General features: G+C 48.5%; 1 protein-coding gene across 1 annotated transcript; it reads left to right on the plus strand.

Moving 5' to 3' along the window:
• Window positions 1-6,623: 6,623 nt before the first annotated feature.
• On the plus strand, window positions 6,624-11,831 carry POLR3D (RNA polymerase III subunit D). Its single transcript, XM_054578781.1, has 9 exons — window positions 6,624-6,762; window positions 6,986-7,155; window positions 8,093-8,136; window positions 8,710-8,861; window positions 9,024-9,148; window positions 9,606-9,774; window positions 10,136-10,401; window positions 10,832-10,984; window positions 11,153-11,831. The coding sequence occupies exons 2-9, from the start codon at window positions 6,991-6,993 to the stop codon at window positions 11,273-11,275; spliced, it is 1,197 nt and encodes a 398-aa protein (XP_054434756.1). The 5' UTR covers window positions 6,624-6,762; window positions 6,986-6,990; the 3' UTR covers window positions 11,276-11,831.
• Window positions 11,832-17,511: the final 5,680 nt, after the last annotated feature.

Raw genomic sequence — 17,511 nt, forward strand, 5'->3', positions numbered from 1 at the left:
CTGAGGGGTGCTGTGAGGGAAAGGTCAAGTTCTCCGCACCTCAGTTTCCCCCCTGGGAAGGGCAGGCTAGTCCCAGCACGCCTCTGCCTCCACGCCTCTGCCTCCTACCTTGGCAGGATGGCATGAGGAGAGCGCATGAGATCATGTGTCCTGAGCAGCGAACAATAGCCCTCTGAAGGCGCTTGTGTAGAGCTGCGTGCGGCGTCAGGAGAAGGCACAGCCCTCTCCAGGTTTCTGCCTCTTCTTGCCTCAGAGGATTTCGCAGCAGATCACATGAGGAAACACATGGTAGGAAGAAAGCCGAGCGTGCCAAACATAACTCGCTCCACACGAAGCCAGGCCACTGCCAAGAGGCGCTGCTGCTGCTGCGTTTCTGCCTTTAGTAACTTTTTATTGCACAAGTAAAACGTGATTGTTGTAGAACGATGAGATTTAATACTAAGCTTAAGAGAAAATTAAAGTTGCTTGTGCCCTTACTATTCAGATATAGGCAAATGAGATATATATACTTTATTAACAAAAATAGAAGGTAGCAATACTGTTTTATAATCTGCTTTTCTCAGCTACCGACACCTTTTCTGTTCATTGCAGTCTCTCCTCAGCACTGTTTTCAATTGCTGTATTTGTCCTATTGCCGGGTCGTGCATCCTTTTTTGGGGGGAGCCAATTCTCTACTCTTCTGTAATTATCATCTTACTTTTTCTCCATTCTAAATGACACTGCAATGAACATACTTCCAGGAAAATCTCTTCCTGTGCCTTAATTATATTCCCAGTAAAATATTAAAGGGTATGGACCATATTTGAATACTGATTTTAAACAAACTGTTACCAAAGGAAAACAAAATTATCCTACGTGACAACGGGGAAATTTGAATACTAACTGGATATTTAATGATATTTAGGAATTATTAGCTCTGATGATATTTTATGGTTATTGTTTTAAAAGAATATCCTTCAGATTATATTACATATCATAATATTTATGGATGAAGAGCATGGTATCTGTGATTTGCTTCAAAATAATCGGGGGGGGGGGCGCGGGGGGGAGAATGGAGGGAACAAAATTGGCAGGAGTGGGTAACCATGGAAGCTGGTATTTTAAGGTTCAAAAAGGTATCCTGTCCACCTTGTGCATGCTCAGAAGTTTCCATATTAAATATTTTAGCCAAGTTATTATGACAATAATAACAAAAGCATTTATTAAGCACCAAGACACAGTGCAAAGCACGCGATTCTCATAACTCTGGGAGAGGGGAGCCATCAACCCTACTTTCAAAAGGCTGATGGTGGGAAATGAGACTCAGTCCATAAGAAATAAAATCAGAGCACCAACTGCTCTGGTTGGGCATCGTCCTGCAAACTGAAAGGTCACCAGTTCGGTTCCCAGTCAGGGAGCATTCCTGGGTTGCAGGCCAGGTCCCTGGTCGGGGGCATATGAGAGGCCTCCGATGGATATTGCTCTCACACAGCAATGTTTCTCTCCCTCTCTTTCTCCCCCTCTTCCCCCCTTCTCTAAAAATAAATAAATAAAACATTTTCTTAAAGAAGAAGTAAAACTAGATTTAAATTCAGGTGAGAGCACAACAGCTGGTTCTTCATGGTAGAAGAGCACAGAGCAAACATAGAGCCTGACATAATAGAGATGAGGCTGTCAGGGGAAAAAATCCACATGCTTACTATTGCTCATGCGCTTATAGACTCAGAATGTGTGCATGTGTTTCCCCGTGTTGAACTAAGTGTGGGGATCTCAGGACCAATGAACGCATACCCGTCAGACTGCCCAGAAAAACCACCTTGTTCATGTATGCGTGTCAACAGTGACAGGAGTGGGCAATGATTGTCTATAAGACCTGTATGAATTTCACGATGTTTATTTTTTTGAAATTATGTTTAGACCACCTACAGCCCTCAGCAGTCACCTATTTTGAACTTACTAAAGAGCATTAAAGTAATTCTAAAAACTAGACATGTTTTTGAGTATTCACTCAATTAAAGAGTATGATACATTTGTTAGTGCTTTCAAATGGAACTAGTTAACAGTTTTGCGGCGCGGAAAGATTCTGAAGTCTATTTAAGGTCTCTGGTAAACTTTAGAAGAGACACTAGTGAAATGTTGGAAGGACAAAAGAAACATCAAGGGGAGAAGATGAAGAACAATGAAGAAAGAATCACAGGTGGAAAAGAAAGTGGAAGGGCTGTTGTGATAGAACCCCGGTACCAGGACAGTCACTAAGTTAAACCCGAAGTGGGACAGCATCACAAGAGGAACTGAATACGAGCGGGCACCGTGTGGCAGGGTGCGGGGGCTGAGACACACGCACTGAATACACCAACGCTGCCGTGTTGGAAAGGCTCCTCCCTCCCCCACAGTATTTGCTGCACTTACTGTATGCAGAGAGTTGCATATAGAAGAACCTATGGAGGAGACAGGAAAATACAACACAAAGATGGCTTTTATATCCATGGTGCCGACGTTAAATTAGTGACGCAATCTACCTGGAAACCAGCTACCCTGTCTTCTAATACACATCCAGACTTGTGATTTGGTCTCAGGACAAACCGAGCTCATTCATTCAACAAAGTTTATTTGGCGCGCCTGTGTATCAGGCCCTGTGTCAGACAGTGAGCACACTGTAGTGGGAGGAGAAGACCTGTGCTCTTCTGGGGCTTATCCTCTGGCAAGGAGAAGAAAGACAAATAAGTAAACTTTATTAGGTGATGATAAGTGCTAAAGAGAAAGATAAGTCAGTAAAGAGGGATAGGGAATGTTGTAGGGGAGTGGGAGGTTACGATTTTAAATAGAGCCCATCAGAGAAGGCCGCCTTGAAAAGGTGACTTTGGGATTGAAACACACACACACACACACACACACACACACACACACACACACACACACGACTGGCCCTGGGCGGTGTGGCTCAGTTGGTTGGAGCATCGTCCTGTAAATCGAAAGGTCAAGGATTTGATTCCTGATCAAAGCACATACCTGGGTTGCAGGTTCGGTCCCTGGTTAGGGCATGTACAAAAGGCAACCAATCTTTCTCTCCCCCCTCCGTCCCCACCTTCCTTCCTTCCCCTCTCTTTAAAATCAGTAAGTATGTCCTTGGGTGAGGATTAAAAAAAAAAATCCAACCTGACTGCAGGGAACGAGGGCGCCATGCAGAACTATGCGGGGGAAGAGTGTTACAGGCAGCAGGTACAGAGGCCCTGATGTAGGAGCAGGTCAGATCGCTCCAGAAACAGCAAGAGGACAGTGTGGCTGGAGCAGCATGTGCAAGGGAAGCATGGTAGGAGCTGAGGACAGAGAGGACGTGGGTGGAGGGACAGATGATGCAGGACTGTGTAGGATAGTCCACAGCCTCTGGTTTTTACTCTGAAATGGGGACCCATTGGGAGGTTTTGAGCAAAGACTTGGCCTGTTAATTATACTGTGTTGGGACTAGACTGAAAGGGGCACAGGGGGAAGCAGGGAAGCCAGTTAGGACGCTATTAGAATAATCACTGCAAAAAAATAAAAATTAAAAATTAAAAATAAGAGGGTAGCCTCAACCAAGGCAGGATGACAATGAAGGCGGCGAGGAGTGGTAAGATTCTGGGCATATATGAAAGAGCTGACACATTAGGTGTATCGCATGAGAGCTCAAGAGTCAAGAATACTCCATGACTTTTGACTTGAACTACTAGGGGAATGGAGATGTCACGTATTGAGACAGGGGACCTTTGAGTAGCTCAAGGAGGAAGATCAAAAGTTTGGATGAGAACAGCCAGCCAAGTGGAGCTATGGCATAGGCAGAGATACACATCCAGAGTTCTGAGAGGCCCAGACTGAGATAAGCACAAGGTCTGAAGTCAAGAAACTGAACGGTCGCCAAGGGAGTTAAGCAGGGAGAGAAAAGGGAAGAGTTTTGAGGACTGACTAATAGAGCTCTCCAATAGTTAGAGCTCAAGATGAGGAGGAACCTGTAAATAAAAGGCTTGCAAAATTATGGCAACAAATTAGGACAAATTACTCATAGAGAACATGTTAGAGCTTGAACTTGGATAGCATCCTCATACCACACATTCCTCTGACTCTACTGATATGTATTCAAAACAGTTCCTTATTCATGTAGTACTTGCAACGCCCATCAAGAATTCACAGGAACAGGTTTTTGACAGAACCTGTTTATACGTTCTGAAAACCTACTTACACCCAGAAAACTATTTGTTCTTAAAAGTGTGATTATTAGTTTCATTAAGTCATCAGAAAAAAATGAGATTGTCATTATAAAATACATAAAAATAAAACGCAATGAAATGTTAATAAAAATTGAGATTTTAGAATCATAGATGAGATTATATAGGATTCAGCTAGTAATGATTTACAAGTTTCTTTGGAAGCTAGGTAAAAGAATGAACACTCTTTGGGAGAAAATGAAAAGGGAGGTGTTGGAACAAATAAAGAAAAAAGCAGAAAGGTGCTGAAAGTGTATTAGCCTAATGAGAGGAAAGGTCTTCCTTACAGGGAAATTATAATAATCATTGTCAGGAAGTAACTCCCCAAGTATTAAAGGTGGAAGACTTGGTTGAAGTCTTCTCTCTTATCTTTTTTGGGTGAAAAATGCTAGAGAAAACCAATAAGCATTGCAGGAAGGAAAGTGGTTGAATTATGGTGGAAAGCAACAATGTGGAGTACTATTTAGCCCCCCAAAATCATAATCTAGAAGCATATTTAGTAACTCAGAAAATGTTTATAGTATGTTGGTAAGAGAAAAAAGATTATAGAACTATATGCAAAATACCTCAATTTTTAAAAATCTACAGGCATAAAAAAACAACTTCAAGTATATAAAACAGTTGATGGGGCAACTTCAGGTACATAGGAGCAGTTGATGGGGTAACAACAATAAGTGATTTAAATTTTCTTCTGGGTGCTTTTAAAAATTTTCCAAATTTTCTATGATATATAAGTAGCTTTGTAAAAAATGAAAACAAAAGAATGAGTAGCTGCGAAAAGGTTGGTGGACCTCAAAGCCCAGAGAATAAAATCAAAGCAATTTCATCTAGAACTCCAGTCAGAAAGCGAAAGGCCTCTCATGCGCAGTTCTGTAGGGGACAGGAAGGGTTTTTCAGTTAGGTGTGGTTATCATAAAACCAGTAACAAAAGAAGTTGAAAAAGTCTGGTTAGAAACCATAAAATATTTTTTAAAAAAATTGTCAAAATTTTTAAGAGCACTACTCAAAAGGATGTGGAAAAATATACATATTCTTACCTACTCTATATATGCATTCTTAGTGATGATGCATATTAACATAACCCTTTTTGAAAGTAATTTAGCAACATGGATGAAAAAATATAAAATGTGCATATTCATCCCTGTCCAGGTGACTCAGTTGGTTGGAGCATCATCCCTTACATCAAAAGGTTGCGGGTTCAATCCCTGGTGAGGGCACGTTCTGGAGGCAACCAATCGATGTTTCCCTTTCTCTCCCTTTTCCTCTCTAAACTCAATACACATATCCTCAGGTGAGGGTTTGATAAACAAACTACTGAAGAAAAAAGTACATCTTCTTTTGGCCAGTTATCACAAGTCTGGAAATTTATCCTAGGGATATAATCCAAAAGAAGAAAAAATGTTAAGTGCACCAGATGTTCACTACGGCTTTATTTACAACAGGGAAAAGAAACAATCTAAGTGTCTAAACAGGAAAATAGGCAAATCATGACATAGCCACCCAGTCTTTTGGTACAGAAACAAAGAAATGTTATTTGAAAAAGGAGGATTCAAAATTGTAGTACAACATGGCAGCTTTGTTAAGGAGACTGGAACATATTACAAAAGTTTTAATAGTATCCCATGTGGAATTCTAGCAGAAATGGTTTTCCTTCCCGCAAACTTCCCCCGTTACCTGGGTTTCTAGATGGTGTGGGTGTGTGTGCGCGCGCGCGCGCGCGCGCACGCGGGGTTGGCGTGGGGGTGGAGATAGGAGTAAAGTGTATTTTTTGTTACATTACAAATGTCGGAGTCACCCTAAAAGTTCTTTGAATTTGTCCCTTCCAGTAGAGCAAACTTCGTTTTTCAGGTTCCAGGCTTGTACCAAGAGCCCACCAAAAGACCCGCAGCCCTGAGCCCAGGGCGGGTACCATTAGGTACTCCGCTGGTCCGCTGCAGAAGCTCCAGCGCTGCCCCCACGGCGTCACCCCAGGACCCCACCTGGACTCCATGGAAGGGACCCCCGAGCGAGGGCGAGGCCACTGCCCAGCGGTGCAGTGACCATTCCAAGGTCACCACCGAGCCGGCAGCCGCCCAGGGCTCCCCGACTGTGGGTCCGGGTCTCGTTCTCTGCCGGGCGCCCCTGGCCCCATCCCGAGCCGCGACCCCAGCGCCCCAGAGCTCCTCCGTGGAGAATGGTCACATTGTGCGATGGCGGCTGCCGAGGCCCCCAAGCCTGAGCTGGGCGCCTACACGACCCCTGTCCCGGCCCAAGACCCCCCCGAGGCACAATCTGGACCGGTCCCCTCTTCCTTTTTCGCCCTCTCAACCCAGCTTTTCCCGACTCCGGGAAGAACCGGGAAGAGAAGGCGGAGGCGAGCGGGGAGCCGCCGGATAAATAGTGTGGCCCGCCCCGCCCACCGACCTCATTTCCGCCCGGCGGCAAGATGGCGGCGCCTAGGCCCAGCCACGCAGACTTCCGCCCCACGCCGAGGTCCCGGGCTCGCTGCGAGCCGCGCCGGACCTGAAGCTTCGACCCGCGCGGTGTGGAGTCGGGCTACGTTGGGGTGCGTCCCCATCTCGTGCCTGCCCGGGGTCTGAGGAGAGGGCGCTCCAAGGGCCCTGGCCGGGTGTTCCGGGGAGTCGCCACGTGGGAGGGGAGGAGCTGAGACTCCGCGGAGGGGACGCACTGACTGCGGGGGCGGGCGGCCAGGTGGGTGGGGTTCCGCTCGGGGTCCGCGTGCCCATCCCCTCGTTTGACTTTGTTGTTGCTTCCCTCTTTTTTCCCAGGCAACATGTCGGAAGGAAACGCTGCCGGCGAGCCCAGTGCCCCAGGAGGGCCCCGAACCCTCCTCTCTGGGGCCAGGGGGCTTATCGGACGGCGGCCGGCGCCTCCCCTCACCCCCGGCCGCCTTCCCTCCATCCGCTCCAGGGACCTCACCCTCGGCGGAGTCAAGAAGGTACCCGACTACCTTGAATTCCAGGCCCCTGGGGTTCAGCTAAGGTTTAATAGAGCCTCACGTGTGCTAGGCTTGGTGTTGGCATCTTACGGATCTAGTCCCCAGACTTCTGCCTGCACGTTCTGGGGAGCCCGTCCTACCTTGAGGTCTAGATGCCGCATGCAAACTGTTGACATGGTTCTCCGAGATTGCTGAAGGGCCGAGAATTCTAATTAGTTCAAAAGCAACTTGAGCAGTGTTTATTAACTTTTTGTGTTTGGACACCTTTCAGAAACCCATGAAAGTCACGCAGGCATAACGTTCGCCTGCAGTTTTCGAGTTCCCAATTTGTCAGGGATCCCAGTGTGCACACTTCTGGGCTAGAGTGGAACGAGCTCTAGGGGCCTTAGAGGCTCTGTGTCCTCTCCCATTTTGTTTTATGACTGTACATATGAAGAGTAGCCCTTAAAGTGGGGAGGGGGGTGATAACAAACATAAAGCAGCCTTTTCTTTTTTCAAGACTTAATTGCCTAGGTCAATTCTGGCGGCAGCTAACCTATCCTCTTTGTGAGCCCTGGAAGATCTCTGTCTTCTCTGCTTGAGCTCTTCCCCTTTAATACTGATCGCTCTCTGTAGCAGTTTGAAGACAGGAGGTGAGATTAGATAAATTCTTTGTTTTCAGAAGTCCTGAGAGCTCTCCTGTCGGAGGACAGAAACTGAGGTTGCTGCTTAAATGGTTTTTGGTGCCTCTTTGTGTGTAACTGCTGCTTCCATGACTTGCTGGTTCCTCCTTTACAAGCGCCTGCTTATCTGTAAATCTCTGATAACAGTGTGGAGTGTGCCAAAGGGAGGCATGGTGGTCTTGGTCCACAGAAGATGCTCTTCGGGAGTTTTTCTCTTCCTCTGTGCTTGGGGACCAGAATTTACTAAATCAGTGACTCCTGTATTTCACTTTCAGAAAACCTTCACCCCAAATATCATCAGTCGGAAGATCAAGGAAGAGTAAGTAGCTACTCTTATACTCGCCCCTTATTTACTTGCTCTGAATTTGGGCCTTTTGGAAAACAATTTGGTGTGTGGCTCGGAAATTTAAATTTGTGTATTTAGCTCTTTTCACTCCCAGCTGGTTCTAATGTGCAAGTTAAAAAAAAAAATACTGATGCCTTAGAGTCCTTCCCAGAAATTGTGATGTAACTGGTTTTTAGTGAAGCAGAGTGATTTATCTTTCACAACCAGAGTTGAGAGCCACTAGTTTAGACAAAGATACATCAAGTTTTCCCTTAAGTTCTTTTACATTACAGTCTTCTTGTTTTCAATCAATTTAAAAAAACAAAAAACATTTTGGGGCAGTTTCCAGAATTCAACTTTTGAGTTACAGTTCTGGTATAGACTCTTAGACAAGAAGGTAAAAATAAACCAAACTGCAAGGACTGCCCATGGCGGAAATGAAAAAGGTGTTAGATGTAGGATCAGGTTCTGTTTCTCCTAATGTACAACAGTTATTGGCTGAGGTGGAGTGGAGTGATGGGGGAGGCAGGGTAAGTGAATGGTTTCTGTTTATTCATTCTCTTCCAGGCCCAAGGAAGAAGTAACCGTCAAGAAGGAGAAGCGTGAAAGGGATAGAGACCGACAGCGAGAGGGGCATGGGCGGGGCCGGGGTCGCCCGGAAGTGATCCAGTCCCATTCCATCTTTGAGCAGGGCCCGGCCGAAATGATGAAGAAAAAGGGTACAGAAGCTGCCGGGTGCTGGGAGGAAGGGATCAGTGGATGGGTTCAGTTCAGGCTGCCAGAGAGAAGGGCAAGAGCAGTGGGTCGCCCCTGCTCCGAGCTTAGTTTTCCTTGCTGTTGTCCTCTTCCTCACCCTTGGTGACCTGGGTGGTTTCCCACAGGGAACTGGGATAAGACAGTGGATGTGTCGGACATGGGGCCTTCTCATATCATCAACATCAAAAAAGAGAAAAGAGAGACGGATGAAGAAACAAAACAGATCCTGCGCATGCTGGAGAAGGATGATGTAGGTACCAGCAGGCTGGGGGGTGGGGGGGGCTTTTACATGGCTGTGGAAAGGGCCTGAGGGACCCAGGGTTGGGGGAAGAATTGCTCTCTGATGTCCAGCAAGCTGGGTGAGCAGCAGGAATCTTCAGTTAGCAAAGGGCTAAAGTGGCCCTGGCTGGGTGGCTCAGTTGGGGTGTCATCCCGTATACCAAAAGGTTGCGGATTTGATCCCCAGTCGGGAGCATGCAGTACAACATGTACAGAAGGCAACCAGTCGATGTCTCTCCCGCCACCTTCCCCTCCCTCCTTCTCCCTCTCTCCTCCCCCTCCCTCCTCCTCCCCCACTCTAAAATCAATGAACTTATCCTTGGGTGAGGATTTTTTTAAAAAATCAAGAAGAGGCCTAAAGAGGACTGCACTCCCAGTACGTGTGTATGCTGGCCAGGCCCTGTGAACCGTTGACCCTTCTTTGGCAGTTCATCGATGACCCTGGGTTGAGGAACGACACTCGAAACATGCCTGTGCAGCTGCCTCTGGCGCACTCTGGGTGGCTGTTCAAGGACGAGAATGAAGAACCAGATGTTAAACCTTGGCTGGCCGGCCCCAAGGAAGAGGACATGGAGGTGGACGTTCCTGTCGTCAAAGGTACTCTGTGTCAGTTAACACCTCATCTCCTTTTCTGCCCCGCCCCCCGCCGCCCCCCATAGGCCTGCTGGATTGCTGCTAATAAGCAGGTCCTCCCATTGCACCTGTAAAATACATGGCCCGAACAAAGATGCTCACGTCTGACTTGCAGAAGGTTCGTGCTGACGTGGGCCGGCAGGCCTGGCCACAGACACCCCTTAGTAGATAAGTCACGCAGCTCCGGGAGCCCTCTGCACAGCCGGTGTTCCCCTCCAGCTTCCTGGGCGCGTGACAGTGGAGCAGTCGGGGGTGAAGGGTCGGGTCTGTGAGATGTAACAGAGCATGGCCACTTGATAGTCCTTTCATGTGTTACCTCGGGCAGTGAAAGAGGAGCCACGAGATGAGGAGGAGGAGGCCAAGATGAAGGCTCCTCCCAGAGCAGCCAGAAAGACCCCGGGCCTCCCGAAGGACGTGTCTGTGGCAGAGCTGCTCAGGGAGCTGAGCCTCACGCAGGAGGAGGAGCTGCTGTTCCTGCAGCTGCCAGACACGCTCCCTGGCCAGCCGCCGACGCAGGACGTCAAGCCTATCAAGACGGAGGTGCAGAGTGAGGACGGACAGATGGTGGTTGTGAAGCAGGAGAAAGACCGGGTATGCTCAGGAATGAGTTCTGTGAAACTGTGTGTGGGTCCATCGGGAAGGGAAGCAGCGACCTGTAGGGTGTGCCGCCCAAGCCGAATTGCGAGATTAATAGGCGTTTGTTCTTTCTTCCCAGAAAGGGCTCGGAGCTTTGTGCTTTAGCCTCAATTATATGTGTGTTTACTTTCCACAGTAAAATACTGGGACATACACAAATGAGAGAACATAAACCCTCATGTGCCTTTACTGTTTCAGCAGTTATTAATATTCCGTCCATTTGTTTACTGGGTTTTCAACCAGTGGCAAGCAGCCCTGGGGAAAGGCCCTCTTTGGGGAGCTTGGCTAACCTTTGCTGCTGGTCCCTTCCTTTGGGAAAGGGCTCATTCATGAAGGATGGAGGAAACGGCTCCTCACCCTGTTTCCACCCCCTGACTCTCCCCAGGAAGCCAGGCTGGCGGAGAACGCTTGTACCCTGGCTGACCTGACAGAGGGGCAGGTCGGCAAGCTGCTGATCCGCAAGTCAGGAAAGGTACAGCTGCTCCTGGGCAAGGTGACTCTGGACGTAACGATGGGAACCGCCTGCTCTTTCCTGCAGGTGAGAGCCTGTGAGGTGAAGGGCAGGGGTCCTTTAAGGGGCTGAGGCTTGTTGAATAATCAGTGCAGAGTGAGGGAGGAGGGTTTTCGGTTATCCCTTTAAACTCAGGACTGACTGATGGGCTGTGTGGTGGTTTTGGTTCTCCTCACCTTCTCTGTCGATTGGCAGGAGCTGGTGTCCGTGGGCATTGGAGACAGTCGGGCGGGGGAGATGACAGTCCTGGGACACGTAAAGCACAAACTTGTGTGTTCCCCCGATTTTGAATCCCTCTTGGATCACAAACACCGGTAAGAAGGGCAGATGGAGGATGCCGGGGACCGTGCCCAAGGCCGCTGCCTGCTCCAGACGTTGTGCTCCAAAATCTGTGCCACCCAGAAGGGGCCTGTTCGGCCCACCCACTCACTCCAGCCTTTGGCGGCCGCTGTCCCAGTTTTTCCCACAACGTGGAGACTGCACGTCCTTGCTGCTGGGGGACTTGTCCCTTCTATTTATTTTTATATTTATGTCTCACCTCTTCAGCTGACTGCATCCTCCCCAGGGAAGGGAGGGTCCAGGAAGAGGACGGCTCCCCAGTGGTGGGCAGTGGCTGAAGGGCTGCTGCTGCTGCTGCTGCTGCTCTCTGTCCTCCCACTAGGGGGCAGTGTCGGAGAGCGAGCCGGGAGTCTTCGCGCCTGAGAGCCCTACTGGGGCCCAGCTCCATCAGTAACTAGCTGTGTGACCTTGGACAAACCACCTAACCTTTCTGAGCCTCGTATTCCTCATCCGGCAAAAACGAGGATAATACCTACCTCACAAGGTTGGTGTGAGGATTACACGGAATGTTGTAGATGAAAACTTGCACAACAGGAGACAGTAGACGCTCAATAAATGTTAGTTTCCCTTCCCTCTGCCTCAGTCTGTTTTCAAACAAAAGAGATTCTGAGACTCTCGGAGGCAGTGAACAGAACTGCCTCGTCCCGGCATTCTCACTCCACATCCCAGGCCCCCAGGCCTGAGGCTCCGGCAGTGCGGGTTTGGGCCCTTCTAGCCCTGCCTGCCTGAGCGCTCATAGCCAAGTGCCTCCTGTGCATTGCTGTGCGGGGCTGGCTCTAGGGAGGTTCTACCAGAAGAAGTCAGACTCCTCGCAGCACCCTGCGTGGCGGTCCCAGGACTTGTCCCCCATGCCCACACCCCTGCAATAAGCAGCAGCACTCTTCGAGCTTCCACTGAAGTATTTCTCAAAGGAGCAATTAATTCTCATAGGGAGTTCTCATTACCCTAAGCCAAATACTGCTGGAGAGCAACCCTCGGTAAGACAGGAGTCAGAGACATACTAAATAGTGGCCTCTTTGACACTTGACCTCCCTTTCAAAAGCTTTTAACTTGAGAGGCACACCTTGCCCTCCTGCCCTCGTACCCCCAGGCTCGCCCCCTTGGCTTGGACCCCAGCCCTGCGGCCATGCCGGCATTTAATGCATGATCTGCACTCTTGTTCTCACCCGGTCATTGTGCTTGGTCCTCCGCCCCCACCTGTTGTCCACAGAACTGGGTTTTCCCTGGGTCAGTAGGTCGGGGAGGGGTGGGGGCGCCCTAGAGGTTAGGGAAAGCCTGCAGCAGCATCTGGTTATTAGGTGTCTATGTCGCAGCTCCCTCTGCCATGAGGAACTGGAACGGAACGGGAGGGCCATGGTAAGAACGTGTCCTCCTGCCCGGCAGTCAACCTGAGGTTTTGGGTGGATGTGCTTTCCTGTAGTGTCAGCCTCGGTCATGACGGGGGCTTTTCCTACATGGAGCCCCTCAAGCAGCCTAGCCAGCAGCTACGGGGGCACTGAACAGTCGCCCATTGCCCCTTCTGTAGCCAGGAGCTCACAGGAGCCCTGCTGGGGGCTCTGGGCCCCTGTCAGTGCAGAGGGCTGGAGCAGAGGCCCCTTGGAGACCTGTACGCGGAAGCCCTGTTTGGTCTAAGGCTCAGCTATGGGGACCCAACTGCTTTTTGTTCTCTGGTCTTTGCCGGTTTCTTTTAAATAGATAGTGCCCTGCCGGGGGGCGGGGGGGCGGGGGGAGGTCTCTTGTAATTCTCTCTCCTATTTCTTTGGTTCAAAAATACTGTTCTTTTTTAGGCTAACTCCAAGGCCCCGCCTCGAGTGCGATGTTTTTCAGTCTTTAGTTCTTTGACGCTCCCCAGAAAGCGTGTACCACCTTCGCTTTCACCGTTTTACTGCCTCAGGTGTTTTGGGGTTGAACATTATGACCCTGCACAAAGTGCCCATGACGTTTGTTCACTGATACGCACATTGGACATCGGCAGGGAAAGTGTGGAGGAAGGACAAGGCAGGTCTGCTTGCTCGGCTGAGCCTCTGTAGCAGATCCTTCTGCCAACAAATTAATGCAAATAACAGGAGTAAAAATCCCAACGCAACATTCATATATGAGTGCAAATGTAGTGTTACTTCCCGCATCTGTGTGTGTATTTTGTTCATACACCGAAAGGGGGAACTGTAGGCTTGGTCATTTTTTATGATGTGGTTAAGTGACGGATGTGGGCTTTAGAGTCAGGATTGGGCTTGAATCCAACTCCACCAATCATTTTGGGGAAAATCACCTTCCCTAAGCTCAGTTTTATTTATTTTCCATAAAAAGATAACAGAAGCTTTTTTTTTTTTTTAAATAAGGCTGCTTTTAAATGAGAGTGGATTCAAAGCATTTATTTGGTGCCAGACAGAACAATGCTTTCATCAGGATGTGGTTGGCACGGGCAGCAGGAAACTAGACTGGCAGGAACGTGAGCTGTGAGAATGCTTGATTACCCCCGTCACAAGAAGCCAGCAGGCAGGTGGTTGCAAATTGGTTAGTACCCGAATCCTCCTCAAGATTTTCTTGGATCTGCCCTGGCGGGCGTGGCTCGGGTGGTTGGAGCATTGTCTCATGCACCAAAATGTCGTGGGTTTGATTCCTGGTCAGGGCACACACGCGGGTTGCAGGTTTGAGTCCCAGTTCGGGCGCAGGCGGGGTGACAGAGGGGTGGGGGTGGTAGGGGGCAGCCAATTGATGTTTCCCTCTTTCTCTTTCCCTTCCTTCCTGTCTAGAAGCAATGAGAAAAAGATCCTCAGGTTAGGATTTTAAAAAAAAATTTTTTTTTTTTTGGATCCATTTGTTCTGCCATCCTCAGTGTTGCAAAGTGGCTGCTACGGCTCAGCATCATTTCTTCCAATGATGTGCCAGAAGCCAAGTGAACAGCAGTAGAGGAGCTTTCTCACTGTGCTCCTATCAGGGAGGAGTGGTCTTCAGAAGCCCAAAGAGACTTGCCCTGTGTCTCCCTGAGAGAGCTGTGCTGCGTGCCCACCCTCTGGGCACTGGCAAAGAAAGATGGCTGGACCAGTTTTCTCCCCTGTGACTGGGCTCCGTGCTGCCTGACACAGGGTTTTATGAGCCTGGAAGAAGCAGGAATGACAGTCCATGAGAGCTGCCATTGTGTTGAAAAACTACTGTCTATTGCAGCAAAGTCAGAGTGTACCGAGGCAGAATTTTTTTGAACGTTCAATTACCTTTTATTCTATAAGACAAGTTTTAACATTTAGTACACATTCTTTCAGACTCCAAAATGGTATATTGTATATAATGATACTTTTCTCGAATGCTTCACCTCACCCCAAGGTATCGATAGGTCTCCCTCGTTAAGGACCATCTCTTACCTCAGACACCTCTGGGCCGGTTGGCAGGGACCAGAAGCCTCTAACCCACGCAGACCCACCCGTGTGGTCCAAGGGAAGCACTCAGCCCCAAACGTCACCCCGGGGCACGATAGTCATAGACATTGTTGGAAATGTCTCTTGCACTGTACAACATAGCAGCAACAACAATATTAGAATCCATCTGTGGACTCTCAAATTTCACCCGACAATCACCGATCTCAGGACGTTCTGGTTCTTGCAATTTTTTTTTTTCAGTATCTAAAAAGTTATGTGATAAACACTCTAATTGTTAAGTTTTGCCAGAATCCTCAATTATTACTTTAGGATTCTTTATTAAAAATGGCTTTGCTGAAGCAAACCCTGTGACATTTTTACCTCCAGGCTGCTTGCCCCTGTTCACATGCCTGTCCACAGTGTGTCAGAGTGGCTCCTGCATCTATGCAGTTACATGCATGCTCACCATTTTGTTGTTTTACACTCTGCAACTGTAAAAAGATGCTGAGCAGGAGGCCTGACCCGGACACACCGACCCTCTGAGTAGGTTACTGCTGTTCTCCCTCTTCCCTCCGTCAGACGCCAGAGGGGCTGGTGAGCGGAGAGCGCCCTGCTCCCGCCCCGGGTGGGGCACACGCTTTCCAAAGCCAGGTGTGTTTCCCAAGCAGGTTTCTGCCAGTCGTGTTCATGGTTGTAACTGCATGATTCAATTACACATTGTGCAAAGTAGTAAGATATGAGGGCTAAGAGAATTTTGGATGAAAATAGGATAAATACCTATATTAACCGAATATATAAGCTGACAAACTATACGTGCTACAAGAAAGTTCCTATTCCTATGGAAACTATGGTAAGTGCTTTGGAAAGACTTAATAAAGGTGAGTCGCTCAAAAATGGCATGACATTAAGGTTAGGTAAGGTAAATGTGAAGATGGGGAAATTCGTAAATATCCAGGGCAATTCTGCAGTCAGATTGCTTCTCATTCCGCTTTTGGAGAAACCCAAACTGGTGATCCCAGCAGCGCATCCTGGGGGGGTGCGGTTTCCCTCGAGTGCTAATCCAGGGACCCAGAGTCAGAGAAAAGGACCGTCCCTGCACCAACAGACGAGTGGACGCACGGCCACTTATAAGCGATCAGTTAAAAGAAAGTATTTGAAATAGGTATGTTTCTTTTGTTAATTAGTTAAGGTCAGGTTCAGCAATGGGAAATAGAGCCCCAGACCAACAGTGACTTTAACAGATGGTATTTTATGTTCTTTGTAAAACCCTAAAGATGCACAGTGCGAGCCAGCATGGCAGCTCTGCTCGGCGAAGCCCCGGGCTCCGGTTGCTGGCGGCCTGTCCTCCCGGGGTGTCCAGGCTGCGGCCCAGGCCCTCCTGTTGTAGGAGGGAGACCAGCGTTCCAGTCCTCGTGCTCCGCCCCGGGGGCCAGATGGCTGGATGGCTGGAAGTTTCATATCCTCCCAGTAACGGGGCATCCCCTGTCTCCTTTCGGGAAGGCTCCTGGGAGGTGTCCCATAGTACATTTTGGTTACATACCATGGCCCAGAGAGTGGGGATATGGTCAACCCTTGTCTTTATCCTGAGTGAGCAGGTACCCTCTTAAAGTCAGGGCTCATTATCATGGAAGGAGTTAAGGCTGGACACAGGACCAATCAGCAGCCTCTGTCACATTTATTTAAGGATAACTGAGCCACACAGGTCCCCTTTGTGACAGAGAAGAGCTCCAAAGTGCACCATTTGCATAAGCACATCCTCGACTGCGAAAAAGACACCACATGCTATTGAAACCGCTTCCTGTCACTCAGTGTCCCCGCCTCGCCTGTCTTACTCATCCAACAAAAACCCACTTTGGGTAAGTCTCAGTCTCCGCTGGCTCAGCATCTGCCCTGAGGGCTTCGACTCAGCTGGAGGAACACCCACAACCAAGGGGGCGGTCTCACCTTAGGGCCAACAATCGATGGTATGGTCGTTGTCCATTTACTCCTCGTGGCCCGAGAGCACTTCACCCCCTCCCTTTTTGGGTTAAAACCAGCATCCAGTGATTGGTGGTTGTTTTTTTTAAAAGATTTTATTTATCTTTAGGGGAAGAGAGGGAGAAAGAGAGGGAGAGAAACGTCAATGTGTGGTTGGATTTCGTGCGCCCCCTGCTGGGGACCTGGCCTGCAACCCAGGCATGAGCCCTGTACTGGGAATCGAACTGGTGACCATTGGGTGTGCAGGCTTGCTCTCAATCCACTGAGTCACACCACTAGGGTCAGTGGCTGTTATTAAGATTAAAGTACTATGTTCATAGCCAAGCCATATTTACATATGATCACATTTCTCTTCTTGGAAAACAGTCCCCATTGTGTCAAACAGTTCCTCATTTAAAAAATGTGCTTAGTTTTCTATGTAGTCAATGGAAATTTTGTCAAAGTCTCTGACAGAGCTCTCAAGTTCCTTTTAACCCCATTCAGCTCAAAAGGGCAATCCCTCTGGGGCATAGCTCACCTGCTGCCCTCAGGCTGCCTGCGCCTCCGAGGACTGTTGTGCAGGACTCACCTGGACTGTTATTGGAAGAGCTCCCTTTGAGTCTTTTGTGTTGAGTCCTCTACTTCCTTGTTCCCATTTCCTCTTCCCATTTTTTTATTTACTCCTTTGACATTCTTCAGTATTTCCCAAGAGAGCTTATTTGGCAAGTAAGTCTTTTATAATATCTGAAAATGTCCTTACATGATTAACAAAGCATACTCAAATAATAGTTTAGCTGGGTATAGAATTCCTAGTCTAAAATCGTTCTACCTCAGATGTTTGAAGTTTTTGTCCCACTGTCTTCTAACTTCCAGTGTTCCTGTTGAGAAGTTAATTGCTTCCATTTC

The sequence above is a fragment of the Pteronotus mesoamericanus genome, unplaced genomic scaffold, assembly GCF_021234165.1.
Source record: "Pteronotus mesoamericanus isolate MK-2021 breed Mesoamerican mustached bat unplaced genomic scaffold, CSHL_Meso_final contig_502, whole genome shotgun sequence".
NCBI classification, from domain to species: domain Eukaryota; kingdom Metazoa; phylum Chordata; class Mammalia; order Chiroptera; family Mormoopidae; genus Pteronotus; species Pteronotus mesoamericanus.